General features: G+C 49.0%; 1 protein-coding gene across 1 annotated transcript in view; it reads left to right on the top strand.

Moving 5' to 3' along the window:
• SEZ6L (seizure related 6 homolog like) overlaps window positions 1–27,528 on the top strand; it is a 135,725-nt gene that overhangs the window by 67,458 nt on the left and 40,739 nt on the right. Inside the window, exons 6-11 of the mRNA XM_061140688.1 lie at window positions 373–565; window positions 2,813–2,998; window positions 6,962–7,127; window positions 10,988–11,154; window positions 11,554–11,748; window positions 13,738–13,876. Of these exons, the coding sequence (XP_060996671.1) occupies window positions 373–565; window positions 2,813–2,998; window positions 6,962–7,127; window positions 10,988–11,154; window positions 11,554–11,748; window positions 13,738–13,876 (1,046 nt within the window). The remainder of the gene's footprint in view (window positions 1–372; window positions 566–2,812; window positions 2,999–6,961; window positions 7,128–10,987; window positions 11,155–11,553; window positions 11,749–13,737; window positions 13,877–27,528) is intronic.

Genomic DNA, 27,528 nt, shown 5'->3' with positions numbered 1-27,528 from the left:
GTGCCAGGCACTATTTTAGGCCCTGGAGTCCCTGAGCAGCATGAAAATTTTCCATCTTCCCTGGAGCTGACCTTCAGGTGAAATGCCTCTCCTGACTCCCTGGAGATGGGACCTCAGGCCCAAGCTGATCAAAGCCCTACCCCCACCTGCCAGCTCCAGAAAAATCTATCTCAGCTGCCAGCCTCCAGAAAGCCTCTCCCGTGGGACCCAGCGAAGGGGGCTGACAATCCTCGCAGTGCCTCCCCCTACAGCTTCACTCTGTCCCCTCGGCCTTTGGGAGATGGCAGGGGGCCCAGGGGTTCCCAGGGCTCCAAGGGGTTGCTGCCTGGGAGGACCCCCTGTCTCACACCCCGTCTGCCCTGCCGTCCCCAGGTGAAGAGCGTGAACCTGTCCGAGGGGGAGCTGCTCTCCATCCGAGGGGTGGATGGCTCCTCCCTGACCGTCCTGGCCAACCACACGCTCCTGGTCGAAGGCCAGGTGATCCGCAGCCCCACCAACGCCATCTCCGTGTACTTCCGCACCTTCCTGGACGCCGGCCTCGGGACCTTCCAGCTGCACTACCAGGGTGAGGTTGGGCCGGGCTGTTGAGCTGTTCCTTTGGCCTCCGTTTCCCTCCAGCACTAAGGACTGTCACCCTCTTTGCGCCAGTTTGGTAACACCGTGGACCCCTTCTTAGATTCACAATTCCTTTTGTAATTAATTCATGTGGCTGCATCTTGTCTTAGCAGTGGCACGCGGGATCTTCATTGCAATGTGCTGGCTCATTCATTGTGGCACATAGACTCTCTAATTGATGCGTGCGGGTTTGGTTGTCCTGAGACATATGGGGTCTTAGTTCCCTGACCTGAGATCAGACTCAGCTCCCCTGCATTGCAGGGTGGATTCCTAACCACCGGACCAGCAGGGAAGTCCCTTAGATTCGTGTTTTTAAGAGCATAAAATAAAATATATACAGTTCAAAAGGAAGCCGTTCATATTGAATAGCAGTTGTCAAAACATTGTTCTAATCTATGATATCATAATCTATGTGCTTCTTTATTAACCCATTAAATCATATTTCCCAGTGGCTCTGATAATTATTGTAATTTCAAAGGAGCATAAGAAATATGTCAAGATATTCATTTTGATGTGAACATATCTGTGATTCCCTTGGTGACAAAGCCACAGGTACTGTGACTGCCTAACAGTTTGTTGTCCACCTTTGCAGTTAACCTTGAACCTGTTCAGTGAAGAATGAGCAAGCCCCCTTTTCCCATTCAAGTTCACAGCCCCTGAATCTGACCCCAATCCCATGAAGGCCCATGGGCTTCCGGGAGGGAGCCTCTGCCGCCAGGGTCCGTTGCTTTTTTTCCCTTCTTCTCCACTTTCTGTATTTGTCTGCTTCTGGCCTCCTTTTGTTTTCTATTTATCTTTTCCCTCTCTTCTCCTCCCTCTTTTCTTTCTTTTCATTTATTTTGGTTGCACCACACAGCACATGGGTTCTTAGTTCCCCAAGCAGGGCTTGAACCCACAGCCTCCCGCATTGGAAGTGCAGAGTCTTAACCAATGGACTACCTGGGAAGTCCCAGCTTCCTTCATTTCTTTCTTTGCTCCTCTCCCTTTCTTCGTTCCCACCCCCCCCCCCCCACCTCTTCTTTCTCTCTCTCTCTCCTTCAATGTCACCCCATTTCCCCCCATCTCCTGGGCCCTTCCCTTCCTGGGAGCTCTCCCTGGATACTTGCCAAGTATCTGCCAGGGAGGGGGGGTGCCCTTCGCCACATCTCGGGAAATCCACAGCCATCCACGTGTACGTCACATTGACCAAATGTCTGGAAAAACACTTCATTTAAAAATTTCCCCTTGGATGTTTCTGAAACAGATGGATGACTGTATTCAGGAGTATCCGTTCCCTTGCACCTTCTCAGTATGCAGATGAGCGTCTGTTGTCTTTGTTAATTAAAAAATAGGAAAAAAAAATAGCTCATTGAGCCATGAAGTTGAATTCAGTCCTCCTTGTGAGTACTGGGAATACAGAAATCCTCAACTGCAGGAGAGATCAGACCACAGTCCAGGGAGGGACTACGCATTCTCTTATGAGAATAAAACTTGAGGAGCTCAACGTGGCCATGTGCACCCTTCTGCCACTCCATCCAGCAAGCTCTGTCCACTGCACGTTGGCCTAAGGAGGCTCTCCTTTGGCATTTCCCATTTAATCCTTCCCTCCCCCGTGCAATAGGGACAGTCGTAGGGGAGGAGAGTGAAGTTCAGAGCACTGTTTCACGTCCCCAAGGTCACCCGGTTTCTAAGTGATGGAGTAAGAGAACGTAAATTCACGTCTGTCTCTTCCGCAGCCCAAGCCCTGACCTCCCAGGACTTAGTTCCAGCTCTCACATCCTTGGCATTTCATAAAGAACTGATTCTCCTAACCCTGGTCCAAGAGCCTGCATTTTTAACAAACACCTAAGCTGCTCACGCGGGTCGGACTAACCTATCTGGGTGATCCTGCCCCTCCTGTGCTCAAGGAGACGGTAGTTCTGTCTCCACATGGAGAGAGGCTCCAGGGAGGGGTGGGGACACACCCTTCACCCCAAACCTGCTGTCTCCGGTTAGGCAGGGGTGGGGGCGGCGGTGAGCTTTGAGCCTAGAGAAAGTGCTCACCCAGCAGCCTCAGCAGCACCACGTGATCAACTCATCAAAATACATTCCTCCAGCACTCCGGTGTCCCCGGGGGCCTCATCTTTTCTCCTCAGCACAAACCAGCTCCCGGGGTGTGGGTCACGTTCTCCGTCTCCCGCTCTGAGAGATGACTGTCTGCCCCGGCATCTCTCCCCAGCCTTCATGCTGAGCTGCAACTTCCCCCGCCGGCCTGACTTCGGGGACGTCACAGTGATGGACCTGCACTCGGGCGGGGTGGCCCACTTCCACTGCCACCTGGGCTACGAGCTCCAGGGCGCCAAGACGCTGACGTGCATCAATGCCTCCAAGCCCCACTGGAGCAGCCAGGAGCCCATCTGCTCAGGTACATGCCAGCCTCAGCCGGACCCACCATGGATGGTCTCCCAAGAGAGGAGGCACCAGCCCCCAGGGGGTTAAAGGGGAAGTGTTAGTCGCTTAGTCATGTCTGACTCTCTGCGACCCCACGGGCTGTAGTCTGCCAGGCTTTTCCATCCTTGGAATTCTCCAGGCAAGCATACTGGAGTGGGTTGCCATGCCCTCCTCCAGGGGATCTTCCCAACCTGGGTCTCATGCATTGCAGGCAGAGGCTTTACTGTCTGAGCCACAAGGGATGCCCATGGTGTTAAGACTGACCTTAGGAAAGAGACTGATCCAAAAATGTGGTGGCTGCCAGTTTTGTTACATGATAGAAATACACGTGACATAAAATTGACCGTTAGTGACATTTAGTAGATTCACAGTACTGTGCAGCCATCACCACTTCTTTCATCAACCCCTAAAGAACACTAGACCCATCACAGTCACTCCCCATTTTCCCCTGTCCCTAGCCCCTGCTTCCTGTCTCTACAGATTGGCCAGTTCTGGGCACTTCATATGCATGGGATCATGCATTATGTGATATTTTGAATCCAGCTTCATTGACTCAGCATGGTGTTCTCAAGGTTCATCCATATGGTAGCATGTATCAGAACTTTGTTCCTTTTGATGGCTGAATAATATTCCATCATATAGACTACACTTTACCTGTTCGCTTACTGGGGGACGTTCAGGTTGTTTTGGACTTTGGAGGTGTTACAAATAGTGCTACGGACATTTGTGTGCAGGTTTTGATGTGGACACGTGTGGTCACTTCTCTTGGGTAGATACCCGTAAGTCAAGTTGCTGGGTCATGTGGTCATTCCATGTTTCAGTTTTGGAGGAGCCAGCAAACTGTTTTCCACTGGCTGCACCATATTCCTTTCCACCCGCCCCCACCGCCATGTATGAGAGTACCAGTTTCTCCACATTCTCACCAGCACTTATTTTCCATGTCTTCTTTTTATCATGACAGCCATCCTAGTGGGTGTGAAGGTATCCTAGTGTGATTCTGATTTGCATTTTCCCAGTGGCTGATGACAGTGAGCGTCTTTTCATATGCTTGTTGGCCATTTGTGTATCTTCCGGGAGAAAAGTCTATTCAAAAGTTGCCCATTTTTAAAATGTAGTTGTCTTTTTCTTGAGTTGTAAGAATTCTTTATGTATTCTGGGTACTAGGCTCTTATTAGATGTATGATTTGCAAATATTTTCTCCCACCCTCTGGGTTTTCTTTTCACTTCTCAGTAGTGTGCTTTTTGTTGTTCAGTCACTAAGTCGTGTCCAACTCCTTGTGACCCCACGGACTGCAATGCACCAGACTTCCCTGTCCTTTGCTATCTCCCAGAGTTTGCTCAAACTCTTGTCCATTGAGTCGGTGATTCCATCCAACCATCTCATCCTCTGTCGCCCCCTTAATGTCCTTAATTTTGACAAAGTCTAATTTACGGGGTTTTTTTTTTTTTTTGGTTGTTGTTGCTTGAGCTTTTGATGTGACAGCTGCCATATTTTGAGACCAGTCCATATGCCAGGGCTGTGATAAATCCTCACAGTAATCCTACATGGTGTGAACCATTATCCCCATTTCACAGATGAGGAAACTGAGGCTCGTGGAGGTGACGTTTCTTCCTCAGAGTCACCAGATAGAAATTGAACTGGATCTAGAGCCCTTCTCTCTTGAGCTGTTTCCCTTACACGTTCACTATTTAAAGTGCAGTCTGCAAACCAGTGAGATTATTAGAAATACATAATCCTGGGCCCCATACAAAACCAAGCTAATAAAAAATCTGCATTTAGCCTGCTCTTTCTGTAGTTAATGTGCTATGTGTCACAGATTCAGAAGTACTCTATACGACACTCTCTCTGCACCAGCAGCCGTAACCTTAACCATCCTCAGTTATCGAGAGAGTAAAACCCTATTAGATTCTCAAAAATCCTGACCGTGGCCAGGAGAGTATAGGCTGCTCACATTAACTGAGCACCTACTATGTGCCAGGCCATGAGCCATGTACAAACAGAGTACTGGGAATAAGAAAAACATCATTCCTGCCCTCCAGGCATTTGTAGTCACTAGAATTCAAGATGCAAATGAGAGCTGATGATAAATTCTGAGATTTAATTATTGCACTATTGTTCTCTCAAGGCTGTTCAGAATTTTGTGTGTGTGTGTGTTTTTAAAACAAAGAAAAGAAAAATGCAAACCATAGGCCAGTTGGTCTCCATGCCTCCCTCAAGTTAATTTTTATCTATGTATGAAATCAGAGAGGAATTAAGCCTCAATTTGTGCTAAGAAAGATGGATGGGGAGCCACGGCTGGCAAATTGAAGCCAAACAGAGTCATCAGTCGGCTTAATAAGGCAAGGAAGGGGAGCAGAGAGGCAGCAAATGAGCAGCCGCTCAGAGAGGACAGATGGCTGGCGCCCCCCACCAGGGACAGCTCGTCCATCTTCTCGGCCCCTGAGCTGTAGGGCAATAAGGCTGGCTGCGTCCTGAGCACCTACTCTGTGCCAGGGATGGCGCCAAGCCCTGTCCACGCAGTGTTTCATTTCTCACCACCGTCCATAAGGAGGGTGGAATTATTATTACCGCTTTACTAGAGGTTCAGAGAGCCTCAATGACTTGTCCTAGATAAACAGTGGATAAGTGACACCGGGCAGATTTGAACCTCCACTTTGGGACAGGAGGCAGAATGGACACTTGGGTGACCCGGTACTCTGTCCGTGGTCCTGAAAAAAACTGCAAGCCTTCCCAGCAGCATCTTTGCTGTAAGTCACAGGAGAGTCCAGAGCCAGCAAGGGAGCTCTCTGCCTTCCTCATCTCTGCAACTCTTTGTTAGTCATGAAGTCATTCAACAAACAGTTAATGAAAGCCAGATATCTTCTAAGAATAAAACTACCTCCCAACATTTGCAGAACTCTTCTCAGTTCACAGGTCGTTTTTCATGTATGTTAGATTTTTATGATAAAAGTAATATATGACTCTGGAAAAAAAAATATTTCCAAGAAATAACAAAAGTGGTGAAGAGTCTACCATCACTTTTGTACTCCTGGTCTCAATTGATCTTTGCATATAACTCATTGAAATAGGTATGGCAGAACATTTTCTAACTTTTTTCCCCGCCGCTTAAAATATAGTGAGTATTTTCCTATATTTTGAAGTACTCTTTGATAACAGGGTTTTTAAAAGCTGAATGAATGGCGTGCATCTCACCGAGCATCTGTAAGCGGACATTCATGTTCGCAGTGTTTTGCTCTTAGAAGCAATCAAACAGTGAACATCATCAGGCATACATTTTTGTGAAACTCTCTAAATCTTTTTTTGACCTAAGTTCCCAGAACCTTAATTACCAGGTCAAAGTGCTTAAACACATTTTCCAGATTTTTTCATCAAATTTCCCTCCTGAAAGGTCATAGCAATTTGCATTCCAACCAGACCTGAATGAGAGCAACCATTTCTCATCACCGGAGATGGCGCTTCCCGTTTATTGCTGCTCTTTATCTGGACCAATTAGGTGGACGGGGATAGAATATAGTTTAGATTTGCATTTCTTTTACTGTTAGTGAGGCTGAATTTTTTTTTTTTTTGAGTGCTTAACTAAGTACTGGAAGTAGACTTCTTCTGTGGAGAACTGCCTATTTATGTCCTTCTTGATTACCATTTTGTAACCGAGAACAGGGCACAGCCAGTGCGTTAAATCAGTCATCCCTTCCCTACCATGGCACGCACACGGCAGTTCCAGATCCAGTGGGACTAGATCTCCTGTCACACAGGATGGACCCGTCTCAGGAGGAAGGAACTTTCCCACGGTGTTCCTCTTCCCAGCATATTTCCTCTCACTAAGGGGCTGGGGTCGGAGAAGGATAAAACACTCACTCATCCTTCCCCCCCCCACCCATGACCTCTCTCTCTCTGCAATCCTCTCGTTGCCCACGCACCTCTACCGTCTGGCTCCAGCCCCTTGTGGAGGGGCTGTGCACAACGCCACCATCGGCCGCGTCCTGTCCCCAAGTCACTCTGCAAACGCCAATGGGAGCCAGTTCTGCGTGTGGACGATCGAAGCTCCAGAGGGCCAGAAACTGCACCTGCACTTTGAGCGGCTGGTGCTGCATGAGAAGGACAGGTAAACCCCTGAGGGTCCCCAGCCAGCCTCACACCTTCCCAGAGTGTTGGGGTGTGGCTTGGGATTTGAAGTCTTGAATGGCTAAACTGTTGGCTCATGGAGGTCAAGAAAGGAAGAATTGGGAGGGAGGCAAGGATATTAGAAACCATCAGTTTTGATCTCCTCCTTTTACACATAAGGGAACCAGGGCATACAGCGGGGAAGAGACTTGCCCCAGTCACGCAGCAGGGTAGGGGGAGAGGCAGGAAGGGAGTCCCCCCTGCCTTGCACGGCCTCATCCCTTCTCCTGCACATCCCTTTTTGCAGTGGAGCAAGGAGAGAGTATTCACTGAGCACCTGCTCTCTGCCCACATCAGGTATTAGCCTCGATGGAGAATGGGAGAGAAGAACATTCATTCCTGGTGTGACAGGAAATTGAGATTCAAAAACCAGATGTATGCACACGAGGGAACTTTCGATAACAAGACAGCATTTGGTCAAGAGCACATCTGTCAAAGCTAAGTAATAGGCACAGAAGCCAGAATCTGAAAACTTTGATAAGCTGAGACCTTATTCCAGAAAATTCTGGAATATTCTAGAAAATTAGGATCTTGGCTGCTTAGAATTGCTGTGTTAGAGTGGGTTCCCTTGGAAACAGATGGGATGACAATGGTATGAAAGAAAGTGGTTTATTTAGAAGCTCATCCTAGAAAGCACCAAGAAAATGAGCAGAGAAGGAAAGGGAGTAGATACAGTGTGTGTTAATAGTCAGGTCTCTTATCTACAGGGGTCCCCCAGGAAGCTGTATTTAGCACAGCTCAGAGAGTTCCTATCAGAGGGCAAGGGAGCTAGGGTATTTATCTGCCCACTCACCCCCTGCTGGAGGACACTCACTGACTCCTCAGCATTGCTCTCACCCCTTGAGCTGGCTGCACTGGCTGATTCTCAGAGCCTCCGGAAACCAGCCCAAACTGGGTGAGCGGTGAGTGCGGAGGAGTACGGGTAGGGCACCGACAGAACGCCAGCACCTTGGGGTCCTGGATTCCGTCCAAATTTCAACTTGGAATTATACCGTCCTGGCTTCTTTGAAGCTTCAGACCTAAACCATTAACCTCTGGGAAAGGATGCTGAGAAAATACAAGACAACTGAATAATTTACCCAACTCTGGAGTCCACTTCCCTCCAAACCATCCAGCTTTATCCTGAACAACTTTGTATCAATAAATCACTGCCTTAAAGTACAAGGTGTCGAATAGGGGCTTCAGAGCCTGGATCCTCTGTAGCATCAGAATGACCTCAGGAACCTTTCAGAAAAATAGATGCCCAGTCTCTTCCCCTTAGAGAAGCAGGATCTGGGAGCCCTCAGTGATGAATGCTTTTTAACATTCAGACCTCTGGTTTGCCTCTTCTGAACAGTGCTGGGAATAAACCAAGTGTACATTTAGACCAGACAGTGAGAAGCAGAGAGAAAGAAAAATTAACCAAAATGAGTATTTTCTGGAAGTATATGAAATCCTGATAAATGAGCCGACAGACATGTGGACACTGTAGTTTCACTAGGGGTTTCTGTGGAGCCCTGCAAAAGTTTATGAAAGGGACGTGTTTACAACCACCAGGGAAAACCAGTGCTCAAGTAACTGTAGGGAAAGAAGTTTGGAGTTGTTCATCAAGATCAAAGGTCAGGGTGCACACACACACACACACACACACACACACAGTGAAGATACTCGCTGTGCTAAGAAGAAAGGGGAGCTTTATTTGTCCATGGACTTTATTGAGGAAAAACAGCTTAAATACCACAGTTGCAAGAGCTTAGAGCTAGAGAAGGCTCCATGTAAGATATGGGACCTGGATCTAAACCTTAGAGATTCAGTCAGGGAACCCAAAATACGGTGAGTGGATGGAGTAGCTAGCCCAAGCAGGGAGAACAGGAGTGGAGATGGACAAAGATGAGGAGGTAAATGCAGGCCACCTTCTGAAGGGCTTTGGCTGCCAGATGCTTCTATAAGCTGTAGAGAGCCATGGAAGGATTTTGAGTAGAGGAGTGAAATGAAATTTTAAAGATGATTTCCACCCCCCCCCCAACACCAAAATGACATCTTTCTAAACTGCAGTCCCATAATATGCAGCATAGAAAGTGGGTTCTCTGGTCAAATATGTTTGGGAGACACTATACCCAGTCTCTATCTTGGCATCAAGGCATATTCACTGGCAAAGGCACTGACAAGTCCTGCAAGGGAAAAAAATGTTTAATTTTCATTTAAATTTTCCAAGCCCATTTGACCATAGACTATACATAGATTTGAGATAAAACTCTTTACTATTTCAGACATTCTAGAGAACATAGCTAGAAAACTGCTATTTTGGGGAGAGTCATTGACGGTAGAGATTTTGAGATCCTGAGGGTGTGCCCTAGAGCACCCCTTGTTGCCAAAGGCTGCAATTCTCTGAAAGAAGAGTCCTGGGCATGGCCCCAAAGAGACAACAAATTCAGCAGGGATTCAAAGATTGTGAAGAGGCCCTGCACTCTCAGAATGGCCCTTGGCCTCTACCCCAGCCCCCTCCTTATCCAAATCACAGTGGACACAAGGCAGAATAAACAGACTGAGACTCCAACATTTCTACAGTTTGATGACATTAGAAATCCATATGATAAACCCTTTTTATGGGTCATGGTAAAAAAAAAAAAAAAAAAACTTAAAAAATTAAAAATGCCTATTTATGATCCCATCCATAAAAGTAAGTGATCCAATTTGTATACTGGTTCCTTCCACATTTTTGCATAACTTTTTTAAAACTGCCAAGGCCAGCAAAGAGTCAAGTGCCAGAGGGTTTTAATAACACTAAGATTGAATACCAACATTTTGTCTGACACCTTTCAGTTTTCAGGGTGCTTCATCTTTTCAAAGACCTCTCTAAGATAGGTCAGAAAGACTTTGTGATCCCTCCTTGCAGGATTGCGGAAAGTGAGGCCCGAGATGTGTTGAGACTTGTGTAACTTCAGTGAATGGGGAACTGGGGACTGGAAATTGGGACTCCTCCAACTCCACGCAGTGTTCTTGGGAGGCAAGAGTCAGTGACAGAGCCTGGTGGTGGTCCAACGATTGGTCCTCTGACCTGCATACCTGCTCCATCCTGCACACTATACCCTCGGCCTCTGATCCCCACACTCTTGTACCCATTTTACAGATGAAGAACCTGAGGCTCAGTGGGGTAAAATGTTTTTGTCCAAAGTCCCACAGCTCAGAATTTGAAGTCAGGTCTCTTACACATGTTTGTGTGTGTGTGTGTGTGTGTGTGTGTGTGTGTACAGTGTTTCAAGAATGTTATTAACCTTATCATCCCAACTTCTTAATTAGTAATAAATACTGCAGCTGCTAAGTCGCTTGAGTCATGTCCAACTCTTTGTGACCCCCATGGACTATAGCCCGCCAGGCTTCTCTGTCCATGGTATTCTCCAAGCAAGAATAGTGGGGTAGGTTGCCACGTCCTCCTCCAGAGGGTCTCCCCGACCCAGGGATTGAACCCACATCTCCCTCAACTCCTGTATTGCAGGTAGATCCTTTACTGCTGAGCCACCAGGGAAGCCCATATTAGTAATAAATAATTGGTATCAATTAATTCAGTTGGTCATTACATGTACACAGCACTTTCCTTACAAGCTCAGAATCCATCCATGAGTCTAGGATAAGCATTGTACAGAAAGGGAGACAAATTTGGTGAGATGATGCAGAGCATCCTGGTGAGTATGGGGTGAAGTCGGGGTGTGAGTCTGAGAATGAGGTCCCAGAAGGGATGCTCATGGCACACACCTCCCACTGCAGCATGTCAGTGGCCCCTGAAGACCTCTCATTGACCCCCATCTCCTTCTGCACTGCTAGGATGATGGTCTACAGCGGGCTGACCAACAAGTCCACTCTTCTCTACGACTCCTTCCAAACTGAGAATGTCCCCTTTGAGGGCCTGCTGAGCGATGGCCATACCATCCGCATTAAATTCACGTCCAACCAGCCGCCGGCGGCCTCAGCCTTCAACATCCGGTTCGAGGGTGAGGGTCCCAGGGGGCCACCCCCTCTGCTGGGTTGTCACTGTGGGATGGAGGGGAGCATGGCAGGGCTGGGTCTTGGGAGGTAGAAATGTGACCTGCTAAGACTGGAGAAGACGTCATGGCTAGACTGACCCTTGGACTTCCAAAGGCTGCCTCTTTGAGGTTGGGGAGGCAACGGTCCTTGTTCCCATTTCAGATATGAAAATAAAGAGGTAGAGAGGCCAGGTGAGTGGCCAAGGGCCCTCAGCAGGTCAGCAGGAACTGGAGTGGGGGGGTCTGGTGCCCGTTTTCCATGGGGCTTCCCTGAGCAGCAAGTGGGGCGCCTGCTTGTGTGACACAGCCCTGTGAGCCTCCCCTGACTCATGTGAGCGGCTGCCCTCTTTTGTATTCTGGCCCCAGCCTTTGAGAAAGGCCACTGCTACGAGCCCTACATTCAGAACGGGAACTTCACCACGTCCGACCCAACCTATAACATCGGGACCATAGTGGAGTTCACCTGCGACCCCGGCCACTCTCTGGAGCAGGGCCCGGCCATCATTGAGTGCATCAACGTGCGAGACCCGTACTGGAATGACACAGAGCCCCTGTGCAGAGGTGAGTGGGTCACAGCCCTCCCTCCAGGATGTCCCAGGGCCCTCCACTCCTTCAGATGAAGAGATCCAGCTTAGGTACTGATTTTAGGATTAGAACTCTTTCCAGGGCTCACCTTCCTTTGGGTCAGCTTTGCTGCTGATCCTTGAGAAAACTACAAAATGGATAAAATTGAAAAGGGGCCCCTTCCTCCAGATACAAGGCCCCATCGTGTGTAGCTTGGTGAGAAGATCTCTGCATGGACTTCAGCTCCTATATATGCTATGCAGACTTGTGCAGTGCACAACCCACCCAACAGCGCATGGCAACCCTGAGTCTAATTAATGATAATGATGATAATAAGTTGTTAATAGGAGTGCAGAGAAACTGTGTTGCAGGCACTCTGTGCATTATATGATTTAATCCTCACCACAAGCCTGTCTTGTTCAGTTGCTAAGTCGTGTCTGATTCTTTGTTACCCCATAGACTGTTTGTTACCCACCAGACTCCTCCATTCATGGGATTTCCCAGGCAAGAATACTGGAGCGGGTTGCCCTTTCCTCTTCCAGAGGATCTTCCCGACCCAAGGATTGAACTCAAATCTCCTGCATTGGCAGGAGGATCCTTTACCGCTGAGCCACCAAAGAAGTCCACCACCTGAGGTGCATCTTGTTATTGATCCCATGTAGAGACAGAGAAATAGCAGCTGGGGTGTGACATGCCGCATAGCACACTGAGGGTGATTGGCAGAAGTGGGTATGGAACTCTGGTCTCTCTGTTCTCCGAGACCTGTGCTCTCTGCCCCTTTGTACAGTGTCAGCTCTGTGGAACCCTCATCCACGTGGATGCCCAGTGCCCTGCCCTCCCCGCTTCTCCATGTTTAAGACCACTGAGCCGCTCCGAGCCTGGACTCACGTGGGGAATGCGGAGTAATGAACAGAGTCCTGGCTTCTGGCAGCCACCGCCCAGATGGCGGTTGGCATGAAGTCATAGCCTTGCCGTGGTGAGGGATTGATCCCTGTATTAAATGTGCTGGTTTAACAGAGCGGAATTTATTGGTGCTTTGGCCTCTGCCACATTGAGAACTTTTCAAAGCACCAAACACAGAGTGAAATTTAAAGGGCCAGGTGCAGCCACACATCTCCACTTCCAGTTCAGAGCCAGGGCCCTCCACAGTAACATTAACTAAGAATTACTGAATACTTACCATGTGCCTGGCACTGTGCCGTGTCTGACATCCATGAGCTCAGTTAAGCCTCAGAATTACCCAGTGAGGTCCACACTGATGTTTCCCCGTGCTGTACAGAGGGAAACAGCTGAGGCTCCAAGAACTTACATGCCTTGTCAACAGAGCCTTTGGTGGCCGAGACAAGACTCGAACTCAGGTCCACCTGAGTCAAATGCACCATCTCTCGGTCACTACGCCACCTGCTCAAGGGGAAGCCTGTTGAAGAGGTCCTTGAAACCTTGGGCTCTGTCCTTGGTACTGAAAGAGCAACAGCCACCCCTTGGTATCCGCAAGGGATTGGTTCCAGAACCATCACTATACACCCCCTCCATACAAAAATTTATGGATACTCAAGTCCCTTATATAAAAGGGCACATCCTCTCATATACTTTAAATCACTTCTAGATTACTTATAATACAAAGTAAATACTACATAAACAATTGCAAACACAATGTAAATGATATAGGAATGTCCTAAATGCAGTGTAAATGCTATGTGAACAGTTATTGGTGAGTGGCAAATTCAAGGTTTGGTTTCTGAAACTTTCTGGAATTTTTTCAAAGACTCTTACTTCTCAGCCGGTTGAATCCCAGGGTTGCAGAACACCCAGTACAATGTCCTTATCCCGCCTTCACCAGCCTTCAGCTGGAGGAGACAGGTGGCCGGTCTGAATTTAATCCTTCCACACACGTATGGACTGTCTGGTTTCATAGCCCACACTCCTAACTGTCCTGCCGGATCTGTTTCCTTATGCATCATGTCTGTCTGTCTGTGTCTTTTACAGCCATGTGCGGTGGGGAGCTCTCTGCCGTGGCCGGGGTGGTGCTGTCGCCAAACTGGCCAGAGCCCTACGTGGAAGGTGAAGACTGTGTCTGGAAGATCCACGTAGGCGAGGAGAAGCGGATCTTCTTAGACATCCAGTTGTGAGTGTTTCTGATGGGTGGACCCCCAGGTCTAGCCAGTTGGGGAAGAAATTGCTCTTGCTTGATGGTTTCAACCACTATTAATTAAGCACCTCCTGTCTGTCAGGGGCTATGCAAAGAACCGGGGTCCCGATGGTGGGGAAGCAACATTGTACACACCCAGAAAGAGCCCCTGTCCTCAGGAAATTCAGTCTGCTCAGGAAGTGTGCACTAAATGAGGAGATGCGTCAATTTAACTTTGTTAAGCCATGTAAGGAAAGGTGCCTGATGCCATGCGATTCTATAATGGGGATCTGATGTCAAGAGGAAGGTCAGAGAAGCCTTTCCTGGAGGATCTGAGAAGGCTCAGAACGTAAATATGTGAATTGGAGTGAACATATTGAAAAGGAACAGAATCCCCTTAAGGTCCTGTGCCAAGAGCAAGGACAGCATTTTCAGAGGACCAAATGGCCAGTATGGTCGGAAGGAGGAAGAAAGTCTAACACACACAGTAGTTTGTTTTCCCATGTCTCACTCAACTAGACCAGAAGGTCCTTGCAGTCAGGACCTGATCTGATTTCTCTCTCTTCCAGCATCTTACACAGAGTCTGACACACAGCTGACGCTCAGACAGTGACTGCCAAATGAAAGAGACGTGTTATAATGCATGGCCTTTCCCTGGCTGTGTGTCTGTTTCCCAATACTCAGTGAAGGTACCTATGCTCCATCAGAACTTTCCCTCTCTAAGTGCACCGGGATCGGGAGAAGGGTACAGAGACAGACAGTGTGTCTAGAAAAGCAGAAGAAAGGGCTTGCCAGCAGACTCAGACATGTGGCTGGGTGCCAAGTTCGGGAGGGCCTTTCTGGATGCAGACAGGACCTCTGGGGGTCAGCTCTCCCCACAAGCCTGAAGTAGAACTCGCTTGACTGGGAAGCAGGACTCTGGGGCTGCCTGGCTTTGCAGAGGAGCCTGGCAAGAGGAAGATGATTTGCAAGACTATGAGTGACGGTCTTTGGAGCGGTCCCTTGGAGGCAGAGGCTCCTGAGAGGCAGAGGCTCTGAGAGTCCTCAGAGGCTGCCCTGAGTCATAGAGTTACCGTCAGTACATAGCTGCCTCTTGTGGCCTTGGGGTCGGGCCAACCTGAGTCAGAATTTCTCGTCTCCTCCACCTACAGCTGAGTGACTTTGGACTTCTCCCTGGGCTTTGGCTTTTCTCATCTATAATGAGACTCCTGGAACATGGGTGTTTTGTGGCTACTGGAGGCAAGTGTTAAGCCTCCCTTGCCCACTGCTTCCCTCCCTCCTCAATGAGAAGTCACCCCCTTTCTCCCATTGTTGGCTCTCTGACTTCTAGAGCCTGGAATAAAGTGCTCATTCATTCAAGACATGTTTTCTGAGTATCTGCTATGAGCCAAGCACTGAAAAGGCTCTGATAGTTGCCAACTCGGCAGTAAAGCTTATATTGGAAAAGAGCGGGTTGACTGGTCTCTATAAACTCTGAAAAATATGCTGTGCACCCCTGTGTGGGAGCACTCAGCTAGGCGCTGGAGACAGTTGTGAGAAAGGTGGGACAGTCTCCGCCCTCACTGTCTAGTGAGTGAGGACACGAAACTATGTGCAGTGTCATAAGAGCAGTGATGGGGAGAGCAGGCCACTGAGGGAGTCTATGTGAAATCATGGAGGGCTTCCAGGAGGTAGTGACTTCTGGGATGGGATGAAAGAGGGTACACAAGTGATGAAGAGGAATGAAGAGGGTCCAGACAGTGAGTACAGCATGTGCAAAGTCTGGAAATGAGAGAGAAAGTGGCCCACTTAGTGGCTTAACGGGAGTTTGATGTGGCTGGAGTGTGGAGGTTGGGTAGGGGTTACACATATTTTTCATATGCTTTTCCATTGTGGTTTATTACAGAGTATTGAATATAGTTCCCTGTGCTCTGCAATGAGACCTTGTTTATCCGTCCTATATATAACAGTTTGCATCTGATAATCCCAAACTCCCAATCCTTCCCCCCGCCATCCCCACTCCCTCTCAGGAACCAGAAGTCTGTTCTCTGTGCCTGTTTTTGTATCATTGATAAGTTCATTTGTGTCATATTTTAGATCCCACGTATAAGTGATAGTGTATGATATTTGTCTTTGACTTACTTCACTTAATATGATCATCTCTAGGTCTACTTGTGTCACTGCAAGTGGCATTATGTCATTCTTTTTTATGGCTGAGTAGTATTCCAGTGTGTATATGTACATCTTCTTTATCCATTCATCTGTTGATAGACATTTACGTTGCTTCCACGTCTTGGCTATTGTGAATGGCCCACAGTGAACATTGGGGTGCATTTATCTTTTCAAATTATATTGATGGTTTTGTTAAGATACATGCCCAGAAGTAAGATTGCTGGATCATATGGCACCTCTGTTTTTAGTTCTAAGAGAAACCTCCATACTGTTCTCCATAGGGGCTACACCAATTTACATTGCCACCAACAGTGTAGGAGCATTCCCTTTTCTCCACACCCTCTCCAGCATTTGTTATTTGTAGACATTTTAATGAAGCCATTCTGACCAGTGTGAGGTAATACCTCATAGTAGTTTTGATTTGCATTTCTGTTATATAAATTCAGTTTTTAGAAATAATGCCCCCTCTACAAGAAGTATCTCCCAACCAGATTTGGACTGGAGGAACCACAAGTCTAGGCAGTGGTTAAGGTCGTTTCTCATGGAGGTGGTGAGGAAAGCCATTTTCATCATTGAGTACTGACTGTCTGCAAGGTTCTTCCCAAGTGTTAATTGATTTGCTCCTCCAAGTAATCCTAGGAGGAATATACAGCTATTATGCCCACCTTATTTCCACCTGCTTTCTCACCTCTTCACTTTGATGTCTAAGAGGCATCTCCAATGAAGTCCCTGGACTTAAACCCCTTGATTCTCTTTTTCCAAACCTGTTTTGACTCATCTTCCCATCTCAGAAAGGAGTCGTCCATCCTGCCAGCTGCTCAGACCCGAAAGACATGGGGTTATTCTAGAGCAGGAGAATGCTGGTCAAGTTTCCACAATGGCTTTTCTTGGCTGGTGGGCTGGGGAGCAACTCACTGATTTGCAGCATTTGCCAATTTCCTCAGTGTAAATACTTACACTGTGAAACCAATCTCAAGCAATCAATACAACATCAGCAGGCTCACCAAATGCCTGGGCCCTTAACAATCAGCTCATATGACCCAGAAGGAGCCACTGGTTCCAGCACACTGCCTATGAACTGGAACAGACAGAAGATGGGCAAAGATGGAGGGAACAGTGTTCCAGCCAGAAGGAACGGCATGCACTAAGGTCCAGAAGCAGGAAGCATGACTCTCTTATTATTCGTCCATAACATGGAATATATGCTGAGCATTTACTGCATCCCAGGCATTCACATCCCTTGTGAACAAACACAGGCAGTGAGTCTGGTTGTTATCTCCACTTTACAGATGAATAAACTCATAGAAGTAGAGGGCTTCCCAGGTGGCTCAGTGGTTAAGAATCCTCCTGCAGATGCAGGAGACATGGGTTCAGTCCCTGGATTGGGAAGATCTCCTAGAGAAGGCAGTGGCAACCCACTCTAGTATTCTTGCCTGGCAAATCCCATGGACAGAGGAGCCTGGCAGACTACAGTCCAGGGGAGTCACAAAGAGTCAGACACGACTGAGCAACTGAGCCCACACATGTGCGTAGAAGTAGAGCGATGACTGTGATCACGTGGCTGGGATTCAAACTCTGCTTGCCATGTCTCCAGGGTCTGGGGTCGTCGCCAGCCTGTGAGAGGAGCTGGAGGAACTCCTGTGTGTCTGGAGCTCAGAGATACAGGAGGTGCGGTGCCAATGAGGAAGCTGTGGGATCAGGCAGGGCCTTGAAGGCCACATTAGGGAGTCTGGACGTGCCCAAACCGGGCAGCAGGGGAAGGGGTTCAGGCAGCTAACAGGATTAAAGCGTTGCAGGAGGGAGCTGAGCCCTCGGGGTCACCAGCCTGGGTCTCTCTACGGCAAACCCCAGCACACACTTGGCAGAGCAGGATCTGGGCCTGACGCCCGCTTCCTCCTACAGAGGGAGAGAAAATAGCATCTCACTAGCGAGGAAGCCACGCAGCCCAGAAGCTGCTGGCTTTAATTTATCTTGCTTGGTTTCCGCTGACAGTTTTAGTAAACCAATTTGGCTTTGATAGTGAAAATAATCCCGTCCTCGGGGCCCCTCACGTGGCCTAAGTGTTTGCAATTGTTATTTATCACATCGGGGAAGGGGAAAGAGTTTGCGCTGCTGGACCAGCTGGGTAGGTGGCCTGTAGTAGGTGCTGGAATCTTTGCTGAGTCATGAGGACCTCAGCCACCTGTGGCCCGCGAGAGGGGACTCTTCTCCCCCTTGTCTTCTGGGCCCATCTCTTGATGCTGTGGGCATTAGGATAACGGCTCTAATTAGTCATCATTTATGAAAGACCTACTGCGTGCCGGGCCCTGAGCTGCATCATTCATCCCCGAGAGCAATAATGAATGTGAACATTATTACATGGAGATAATAATTACGTAAATTAGCGCTAATGTGAGCAGAGATAATTGCAGAGGGGTAATTACCCAAATTTAGAGATAACGTACGCAGAGCCCATCACGTGGGGCCCGACATGTAGTTGGCGCTTCGTAAATGAGGGCTACAGGTGCCAGGAATCCTCATGAGTCCGTCTTGATCCCCACCACTTTGTGGATTTGGAAATGACAGTGCAGAGAGGTGAAGCGGCTGCCTCAGGTCACACAGCCAGGGAAGGACGGGGCCCGGGTTTGTGTGCACGCCGTAGCCTCCACTGGCACTGACTTGAACAGTCTTTGGGGGCGTTAGCTGTATGTCTCAGTGATGAAGCAGGAAGGCTCCCAGGCCTCCAGCAGCTCACAGGGCAGGAAGGGAAGTAGGACCATAAACAGGCAACCCCACGGGGTGCAGGCACAGTGCTGTGGCTGGAGGGGTGGGGTTGGGGTGCTGGGGTTACGGAAATGCCACAGAGAGGGGGGCCTCCAGGATTCTGAGGGGTGTCCTTTGGTCAAACTGTAATGGGAGCAGGGCAGTGCCCGAGGGGCCCCTGTGAACACAGGACTCAGGCAGTGTTGCAGGCATCCAGGAGGGTGCCCTGAATGCAGCAGCCATCCTCTTCAGTTCAGCTCAGTGGCTCAGCCCTGTCCGACTCTGTGACCCCATGGGCTGCAGCACACCAGGCTTCCCGTCCGTCACCAACTCCCAGAGCTTGTTCAAACTCATGTCCATTGAGTCAGTGATGCCATCCAAGCTTCTCATCTTCTGTCGTCCGCTTCTCCTCTTACCTTCAATCTTCCCCAGCATCAGGGTCCTTTCCAATGAGTCGGCTCTTCGCATCAGGTGGCCAAAGTATTGGAGCTTCGGCTTCAGTATCAGTCCTTCCAGTGCACATTCAGGGCTGATTTCCTTTAGGATGGACTGGTTGGATCTCCTTGCAGTCCAAGGGACTCTCAAGAGTCTTCTCTAACACCACAGTTCAAAAGCATCAATTCTTCAGTGCTCAGCCTCTTTTATGGTCCAACTCTCACATCCACACATGACTACTGGAAAAACCATAGCTTTGACTATTTGGACCTTTGTCAGTAGAGTAATGTCTCTGCTTTTTAATATGCTATCTAGGTTGGTCATAGTTTTTCTTCCAAGGAGAAGCAGTAATTAGAACCATCAAACTGCATTGTCAGTATCATAGGTAAGAAGGTGAGTGGGATGAGTCAGGAGCCCCCAGACTTTACCTCCTCCACACCCAAAATGCCTAGTCCCTGACCCACCATGTACTTCCCAGTTCCATCAGGAGTCCGCTGCTTACCCTAAAGTGCATCTGGATGTGAATCTTTCAAGTCCTTCAGAATTTATTTTTTAAATTAATTAATTTATTTATTTGGCTGTGCCAGGGTCTTAGTTACAGTACACGGGATCTTTGATCATCTTTGCAACACACAGGGTCTTACCACAGCAAAAAGATCTAGTTTCCTGATCAGGGATTGGACCCGGGCCCCCTGCATTGGGAGCAGACAGTCCCAGTGACAGGACCACCATGAAAGTCCCTGAATCCTTCTGAATTTCTTAAATCTCTCTTCTTTCCCACTCTTGCTCTCTCAAAATGTAAAGCATAGACAGGAAAATTAAAAAAAACTTAAGGAATGGTTGGAGAAGAGGCTCAAGAACGGAGTACCTGGCCGGAGGCCCAGAGAGGGGAGGCAACTTGCCCAGCATCACACAGGAGGTCAGAGTTAGGATCTGAAAGACAGCCTGGGTGTGGCTGCAACAGCTGAGCCCCGGGGCCACAACCTCGGAGATGCTGCATGCCAGACATGAAGTTTCTAGGGTCAAAGGGTTGTTCAGTTGCTAAGTCATGTCTGACTCTTCATGACCCCATGGTCTGCAGTGCACCAGGCTTCCCTGTCCTTCCCTATCTCCTGGAGTTTGCTCAAACTCACGTCCATTGAGTTGGTGATGCCATCCAACCATTTCATCCTCTGTCTTTCCCTTCTCCTCCTGCCTTCAATCTTTCCCAGCATCAGAGTCTTTCCCAATTAGTTGGCTCTTTGCGTCGGGTGGCCAAAGTATTGGAGCTTCAGCATCAGTCCTTCCAGTGAATATTGAGGGTTGATTTCCTTTAGGATTGACTGGTTTGATCGCCTTGCTGTCCAAAAGACTCTCGAGTCTTCTCTAGCACCAGAATTTGAAAGCATCAATTCTTTGGTGCTCAGCCTTCTTTATGGTCCAACTCTCACATCCATATATGACTACTGGAAAAACCATAGCTTATACTATATGGATCTTTGTCGGCAAAGTGATGTCTCTGCTTTTTAATACTCTGTCTAGGTTTGTCACAGCTTTTCTTCCAAAGAGCAAACATCTTTTAATTTTGTGGCTGCAGGCAGCGTCTGAAGTGATTTTGGAGCCCAAGAAAATAAAATCTGTCACCGCTCCTACTTTTCCCCATCTGTTTGCCATGAAGTGATGTGACTGGATACCATGATCTTCATTTTTTGAAGCTTGAGTTTGAAGCCAGCTTTTTCACTCTCATCAAGAGGTTCTTAGTTCTTAGTTCCTCTTCACTTTCTACCTTTAAAGTGGGTATCACCTCTTTCAGGGTCAGAGAGAGTTCCTTTGAAGCCTGACTCTGCTGCTTACAGGCTCTGCATTTCAGGTGACAGAAGGTGACTGCCTTGCAATGGGATATTTTGTTTATATCCCCAGGGCCTGGCACACAGTAAGTGCTCAATAAATATCTGTTGAATAAAAGAGAGAGAGATCTTGAGTGTGTATGTTTATTTAAAAATATGTAAAGTTCTCAGTAAGGATTCTGGCACCAAATTGGCAAATAATCTTCCCTAGTATATGCCAGACTTTAGGGTAAACACATGGCAGGAATTATTTCATGGATGATGATGGCAGTTATCATTGGCATCACAATAAATATCTGAATTTATTGAATGCTTCCTGTTTGCCAGTCACTAAGTGCTTTTTCCGTGTCAATTCATTTAACTCTCACTTGAGAAACCTGTGTGATCACATTATGATTGCCCCCATTTTACAGATGGGAAAACTCAGGAGGCTCAGAGAGGTGAAGTCACTTGCCCAAAGTCACATAGCTAGAAAGAAACCAAGTGGAATTTGAACCCAGGTCTCTGGGGCCAAAATCCAATATTATAACTGCACAATAAATGGTAATGAGGTGTTCAATAAAGGAGAAATCCCTTGACCCATTTTACAGAAGGAAAAATTGAGGCTCGAAGAAAAGGGAGGCCCTCCTCCCTTTTCCTGGACACCTACTTCAGCCAAGCTCCAGTTTGCTTTTCTTGGGTCCATTGTGGAGCACAGCCCCAAATCTCTCCCTCTTTATGGACCCCAGCATAATCCATCAGCCAGGAAATAAAAGAACCTAATAACAAACCCGGTAACCATATGATTGATAGCTGTGGAATATGTCTCTTCAGCTGCTGCCAACCCGTTCTGCGCTAAGTTAATTCCAAGCCCTAAAAATTAAGTGCCTGTCCAGAGGCACTCCTGTCCATCAACCAGATATAGCTTCTTTGGGCGGGGAGAACTCAGCCCAGGAACCAGGCAAGAAGGGAGAGCCAAGAGTTGACGGCAGGCCCTTCCCTGGTGGTCCAGTGAGTAAGAATCCGCACTGCAAGATGAGGGACACAGGTTCGATCTCTGGTCAGGGAACTAAGATCCCATGGGCCACCACTATGAGCCCAAGTGCTCTGGGGCCTGCGCAGCACAGCTAGAGAGCCCAGAGCCACAGCTAGAGGGCCCAGAGCCACAACTAGAGAGTCCATGCTCCACAACTAGAGAGTCCATGCTCCACAACTAGAGAGCCCAGAGCCACAACTAGAGAGCCCAGAGCCACAACTAGAGAGCCCAGAGCCACAACTAGAGAGTCCATGCTCCACAACTAGAGAGTCCATGCTCCACAACTAGAGAGCCCAGAGCCACAGCTAGAGAGCCCAGAGCCACAACTAGAGGGCCCAGAGCCACAACTAGAGGGCCCAGAGCCACAACTAGAGAGTCCAGAGCCACAACTAGAGAGTCCATGCTCCACAACTAGAGAGTCCATGCTCCACAACTAGAGAGCCCAGAGCCACAACTAGAGAGCCCAGAGCCACAACTAGAGAGTCCAGAGCCACAACTAGAGAGTCCATGCTCCACAACTAGAGAGTCCATGCTCCACAACTAGAGAGCCCAGAGCCACAGCTAGAGAGCCCAGAGCCACAACTAGAGGGCCCAGAGCCACAACTAGAGGGCCCAGAGCCACAACTAGAGAGTCCAGAGCCACAACTAGAGAGTCCATGCTCCACAACTAGAGGGCCCAAGGCCACAACTAGAGGGCCCAGAGCCACAACTAGAGAGTCCAGAGCCACAACTAGAGAGCCCAGAGCCACAGCTAGAGAGCCCAGAGCCACAACTAGAGGGCCCAGAGCCACAACTAGAGGGCCCAGAGCCACAACTAGAGAGTCCAGAGCCACAACTAGAGAGTCCATGCTCCACAACTAGAGAGTCCATGCTCCACAACTAGAGAGCCCAGAGCCACAACTAGAGAGCCCAGAGCCACAACTAGAGAGTCCAGAGCCACAACTAGAGAGTCCATGCTCCACAACTAGAGAGTCCATGCTCCACAACTAGAGAGCCCAGAGCCACAGCTAGAGAGCCCAGAGCCACAACTAGAGGGCCCAGAGCCACAACTAGAGGGCCCAGAGCCACAACTAGAGAGTCCAGAGCCACAACTAGAGAGTCCATGCTCCACAACTAGAGGGCCCAAGGCCACAACTAGAGGGCCCAGAGCCACAACTAGAGAGTCCAGAGCCACAACTAGAGAGCCCAGAGCCACAGCTAGAGAGCCCACAGCCACAACTAGAGGGCCCAGAGCCACAACTAGAGGGCCCAGAGCCACAACTAGAGAGTCCAGAGCCACAACTAGAGAGTCCATGCTCCACAACTAGAGGGCCCAGGGCCACAACTAGAGGGCCCAGAGCCACAACTAGAGAGTCCAGAGCCACAACTAGATGGCCCAGAGCCACACCTAGAGGGCCCAGAGCCACAACTAGAGAGCCCAGAGCCACAACTAGGGAGCCCAGAGCCACAACTAGAGAGCCCATGCTCCACAACTAGAGAGTCCATGCTCCACAACTAGAGAGTCCAGAGCCACAACTAGAGAGCCCAGAGCCACAACTAGAGAGTCCATGCTCCACAACTAGAGGGCCCAGGGCCACAACTAGAGGGCCCAGAGCCACAACTAGAGAGTCCAGAGCCACAACTAGATGGCCCAGAGCCACACCTAGAGGGCCCAGAGCCACAACTAGAGAGCCCAGAGCCACAACTAGGGAGCCCAGAGCCACAACTAGAGAGCCCATGCTCCACAACTAGAGAGTCCATGCTCCACAACTAGAGAGTCCAGAGCCACAACTAGAGAGCCCAGAGCCACAACTAGAGAGTCCAGAGCCACAGCTAGAGAGCCCAGAGCCACAACTACAGAGTCCAGAGCCACAACTAGAGAGTCCAAAGCAACAACTAGAGGCCCACAGCCACAACTAGAGAGTCCATGCTCCACAACTAGAGAGTCCATGCTCCACAACTAGAGAGCCCAGAGCCACATAGAGAGCCCAGAGCCACAACTAGAGAGCCCAGAGCCACAACTAGAGAGCCCATGCTCCACAACTAGAGAGTCCATGCTCCACAACTAGAGAGCCCAGAGCCACAACTAGAGAGTCCAGAGCCACAACTAGAGAGTCCATGCTCCACAACTAGAGAGCCCAGAGCCACATAGAGAGCCCAGAGCCACAACTAGAGAGCCCAGAGCCACAACTAGAGAGCCCAGAGCCACAACTAGATGGCCCAGAGCCACACCTAGAGGGCCCAGAGCCACAACTAGAGAGCCCAGAGCCACAACTAGAGAGTCTAGAGCCACAACTAGAGAGTCCATGCTCCACAACTAGAGAGCCCAGAGCCACATAGAGAGCCCAGAGCCACAACTAGAGAGCCCAGAGCCACAACTAGATGGCCCAGAGCCACACCTAGAGGGCCCAGAGCCACAACTAGAGAGTCCAAAGCAACAACTAGAGGCCCACAGCCACAACTAGAGAGTCCATGCTCCACAACTAGAGAGTCCATGCTCCACAACTAGAGAGCCCAGAGCCACATAGAGAGCCCAGAGCCACAACTAGAGAGCCCAGAGCCACAACTAGAGAGCCCATGCTCCACAACTAGAGAGTCCATGCTCCACAACTAGAGAGCCCACAGCCACAACTAGAGAGCCCACATGCCACAACTACAGAGTCCCTATGCTGCAATGAAATATCCTGCATGGTGAAACAAAGATCCTGCATGCCACAACTAAGACCTGTACAGCCAAGTAAATGTATATATTTTGAAAGTTGATAGCAGCCCTCAGAATCACAGACACTCAGTGTGTTAGTTGGTCATTTGTATCCGACTCTTGCAACCCCATGGACTGTAGCCCACCAGGCTCCTCTTGTCCATGGAATTCTCCAGGCAAGAATATTGGACTGGGTTGCCATTCCCTTCTTCAGGGCATCTTTCCAACCCAGAGATCGAACTTGGGTCTCCTGCATTGCAGGAAGATTCTTTACCATCTGAGCCACCAGGGAAACCATGTCCAGACAGCAGCATAAATCATGAAGAGAAATGGCCACAATAGAAAGAAAGCCCTCTAGTCTATTAGTGGAGAGAGAAGGGATTTTTTTCCAGAGCCAAAAACTCTAGGGAATCTGGAGCAGCACAGTTCATAGAGGCCAAATTCCATCCTGTTTCACATGAGGAAACTGTGGCCATAGATGGGGAAAGACTGTCCCAAGATTGCCCTCTCAGTCAGCTATTACCGTATAACAAACCACCCCAAATTCAGTGATAGAAAACAACAAGCTTGTGGCATGTCTCATGAGTCTGCAGGTCAGCAAGGAGGCGGCGGGGGCAGGGGGGGTTCTCCTGGTCTGAGCTGACTCCCGCCTGTGTCTGTGGGCAACTATGGGCTAGGTAGGAAGCCCTGTGGGTCCATGGCTGGCCTTTCTTACATATTTGGGGCAGGCTGGCTGTCAGTCTAGGCAGCCCTAGCCTGGGATGGTTCACCTCTGCTCCACGGGTCTCTCGTCATCCAACAGCTGGTTTGGGCTCCTTCCTGTGGTGACTGGCCAGCATTCCACAGCCATGAGCATTCCACTCAAGAGCATTCACGACCTCTTGAGTGAGCCTAGACCAGGAATTGGAGCGACATCATTGGTATCCTATGGCAAATCACAAAGCAAGGGCCAGACCAGATTCGAGGGATGGAGAAATGTACTCCATCTCTTGGTGGCAGGTGTTTGGGAGCCTCCCTACAAAGGATCTGGACACAGAGGGGGCCCCAGAGCTTTGAAATAATTTCTGCACTCAAGCTACCAAACCCAACGAAGAGTAGGGGTGAGAACTCAGGTCTCCTGGTCCCAGTCTGAAACTCCAAATGACATCCCTGTGCGCAACTGTCCCTAGGAGAAGACTATCATTGTCCCCATTTTACAGATGAAGAAACTGAGGCCCAGAGAAGTGAGGTAACTTGCCTATGATCCCACAGCTATGAATTCTACCCAGGTCTCAGTGCCTGGCATAAAGAATCAGAAAATGTTTCTTTCTGCACCTGATGCTTCTTCACATGTGGAAGGCACTCTCAAAAGATCCTGAGATTTTTTCAGGAAAAGGCTCTCTTTTTGCCTGTTATAGAGGATGGTGACTGCAGCCATGAAATTTAAAAATACACTTGCTCCTTGGAAGAAAAGCTATGACAAATCTAGATAGCATATTAAAAAGCAGAGACATCACTTTGCTGACAAAGATCTATATAGTCAAAGCTATGGTTTTTCCAATAGTCATGTACAGATGTGAGAGCTGGACCATAAAAAAGGCTGAGCACTGAAGAGATGATGCTTTTGAACTATGGTGCTGGAGAAGACTCTTGAGAGTTCCTTGAACTGCAAGGAGATCAAACCAGTCGATCCGAAAGGGAATCAACCCTGAATATTCATTGGAAAGACTGATGCTGAAACTGAAGCTCCAATACTTTGGCCATCTGATGCAGAGAGCCAACTCACTGGAAAAGATCCTGATGCTGGGAAAGATTGAAGGCAGGAGAAGGGGATGACGGAAGATGAGTTGGTTGGATGGCATCACCAACTCAATGGACATGAGTTTGAGCAAAGTCCAGGAGATAGTGAAGGACAGGGAAGCCTGTTATGCTGCAGACCATGGGATGGAAAAGGGTGGGACACAACTTAGCAACCGAACAACAACAACAAAGGAAGTTTTGAGTTCAGATCCTAACTCTCCACGTCATTGGCTGTGACCTTGGATAAATCACTTTACTTCTCTGAGCTTCAGTTCCCTGTATTTAAAAGGAGGATGTTAATTACAGAGTCCCCACCCGTTAGAGTTCCTGGGAAGATGGAACTCTTGGCAAGGGCCTGACACCATGCGCACTCAGAAGTTTACTTGGCAGCTGGGATGATGATGATTAACTCCTTCCATGATGTGTGTCCAAATTGAGGTCTATTATACAACTATACACGCACACACACAAATGTTGCCCCCAACTTCGGGCACTGAGGGATTGAAGAAGCTTCATCCTAAGGCACTCCTCAGACGTCCTACCTGGTTGATTACTCCCCTTCCCCCCGCTGTTGGTGTGAGTGGTAACTGGGAAACACAGCCCTAGGACAGGTCCTCCCCAGCACGTGCCCTTTTCCACTCCTTGGCTGTGCCAGTTCTTCACAGCCTTGGCATTTGCAGCCGTGGGAGGGACTGCCCCCCCTCCACCCCCCACCTCCAGCCCGGCCCCTGCCTTGCTGGTGCACGACTAGGAGCCCACAGCGTTCAGATGCAATTAGATCTGACATCCCACGAGCCGCTTGTCTGATGTGCAGTGGCCCTGGCGCTTACTCTCCATCCAGTGCTTGGTGAGGACCCACCATGTGCCTGGCATTGAGGTAGGCTATCAGAGGCTTGGAGAAAACACCAATTTACTGCACGCCAAACTCTTCAGAGTGCATCACCTCTGTCTGCTTAGTTAGTTCTCGAACAATCCGTGAGTTCACACGGTGGGGTCTGGCAGCCAGGCGGGGCAGAGGCTC

This window comes from Dama dama, chromosome 5 (genome assembly GCF_033118175.1).
Source record: "Dama dama isolate Ldn47 chromosome 5, ASM3311817v1, whole genome shotgun sequence".
Classification (NCBI taxonomy): domain Eukaryota; kingdom Metazoa; phylum Chordata; class Mammalia; order Artiodactyla; family Cervidae; genus Dama; species Dama dama.
This window is presented reverse-complemented; position numbering and strand designations above follow the sequence as displayed.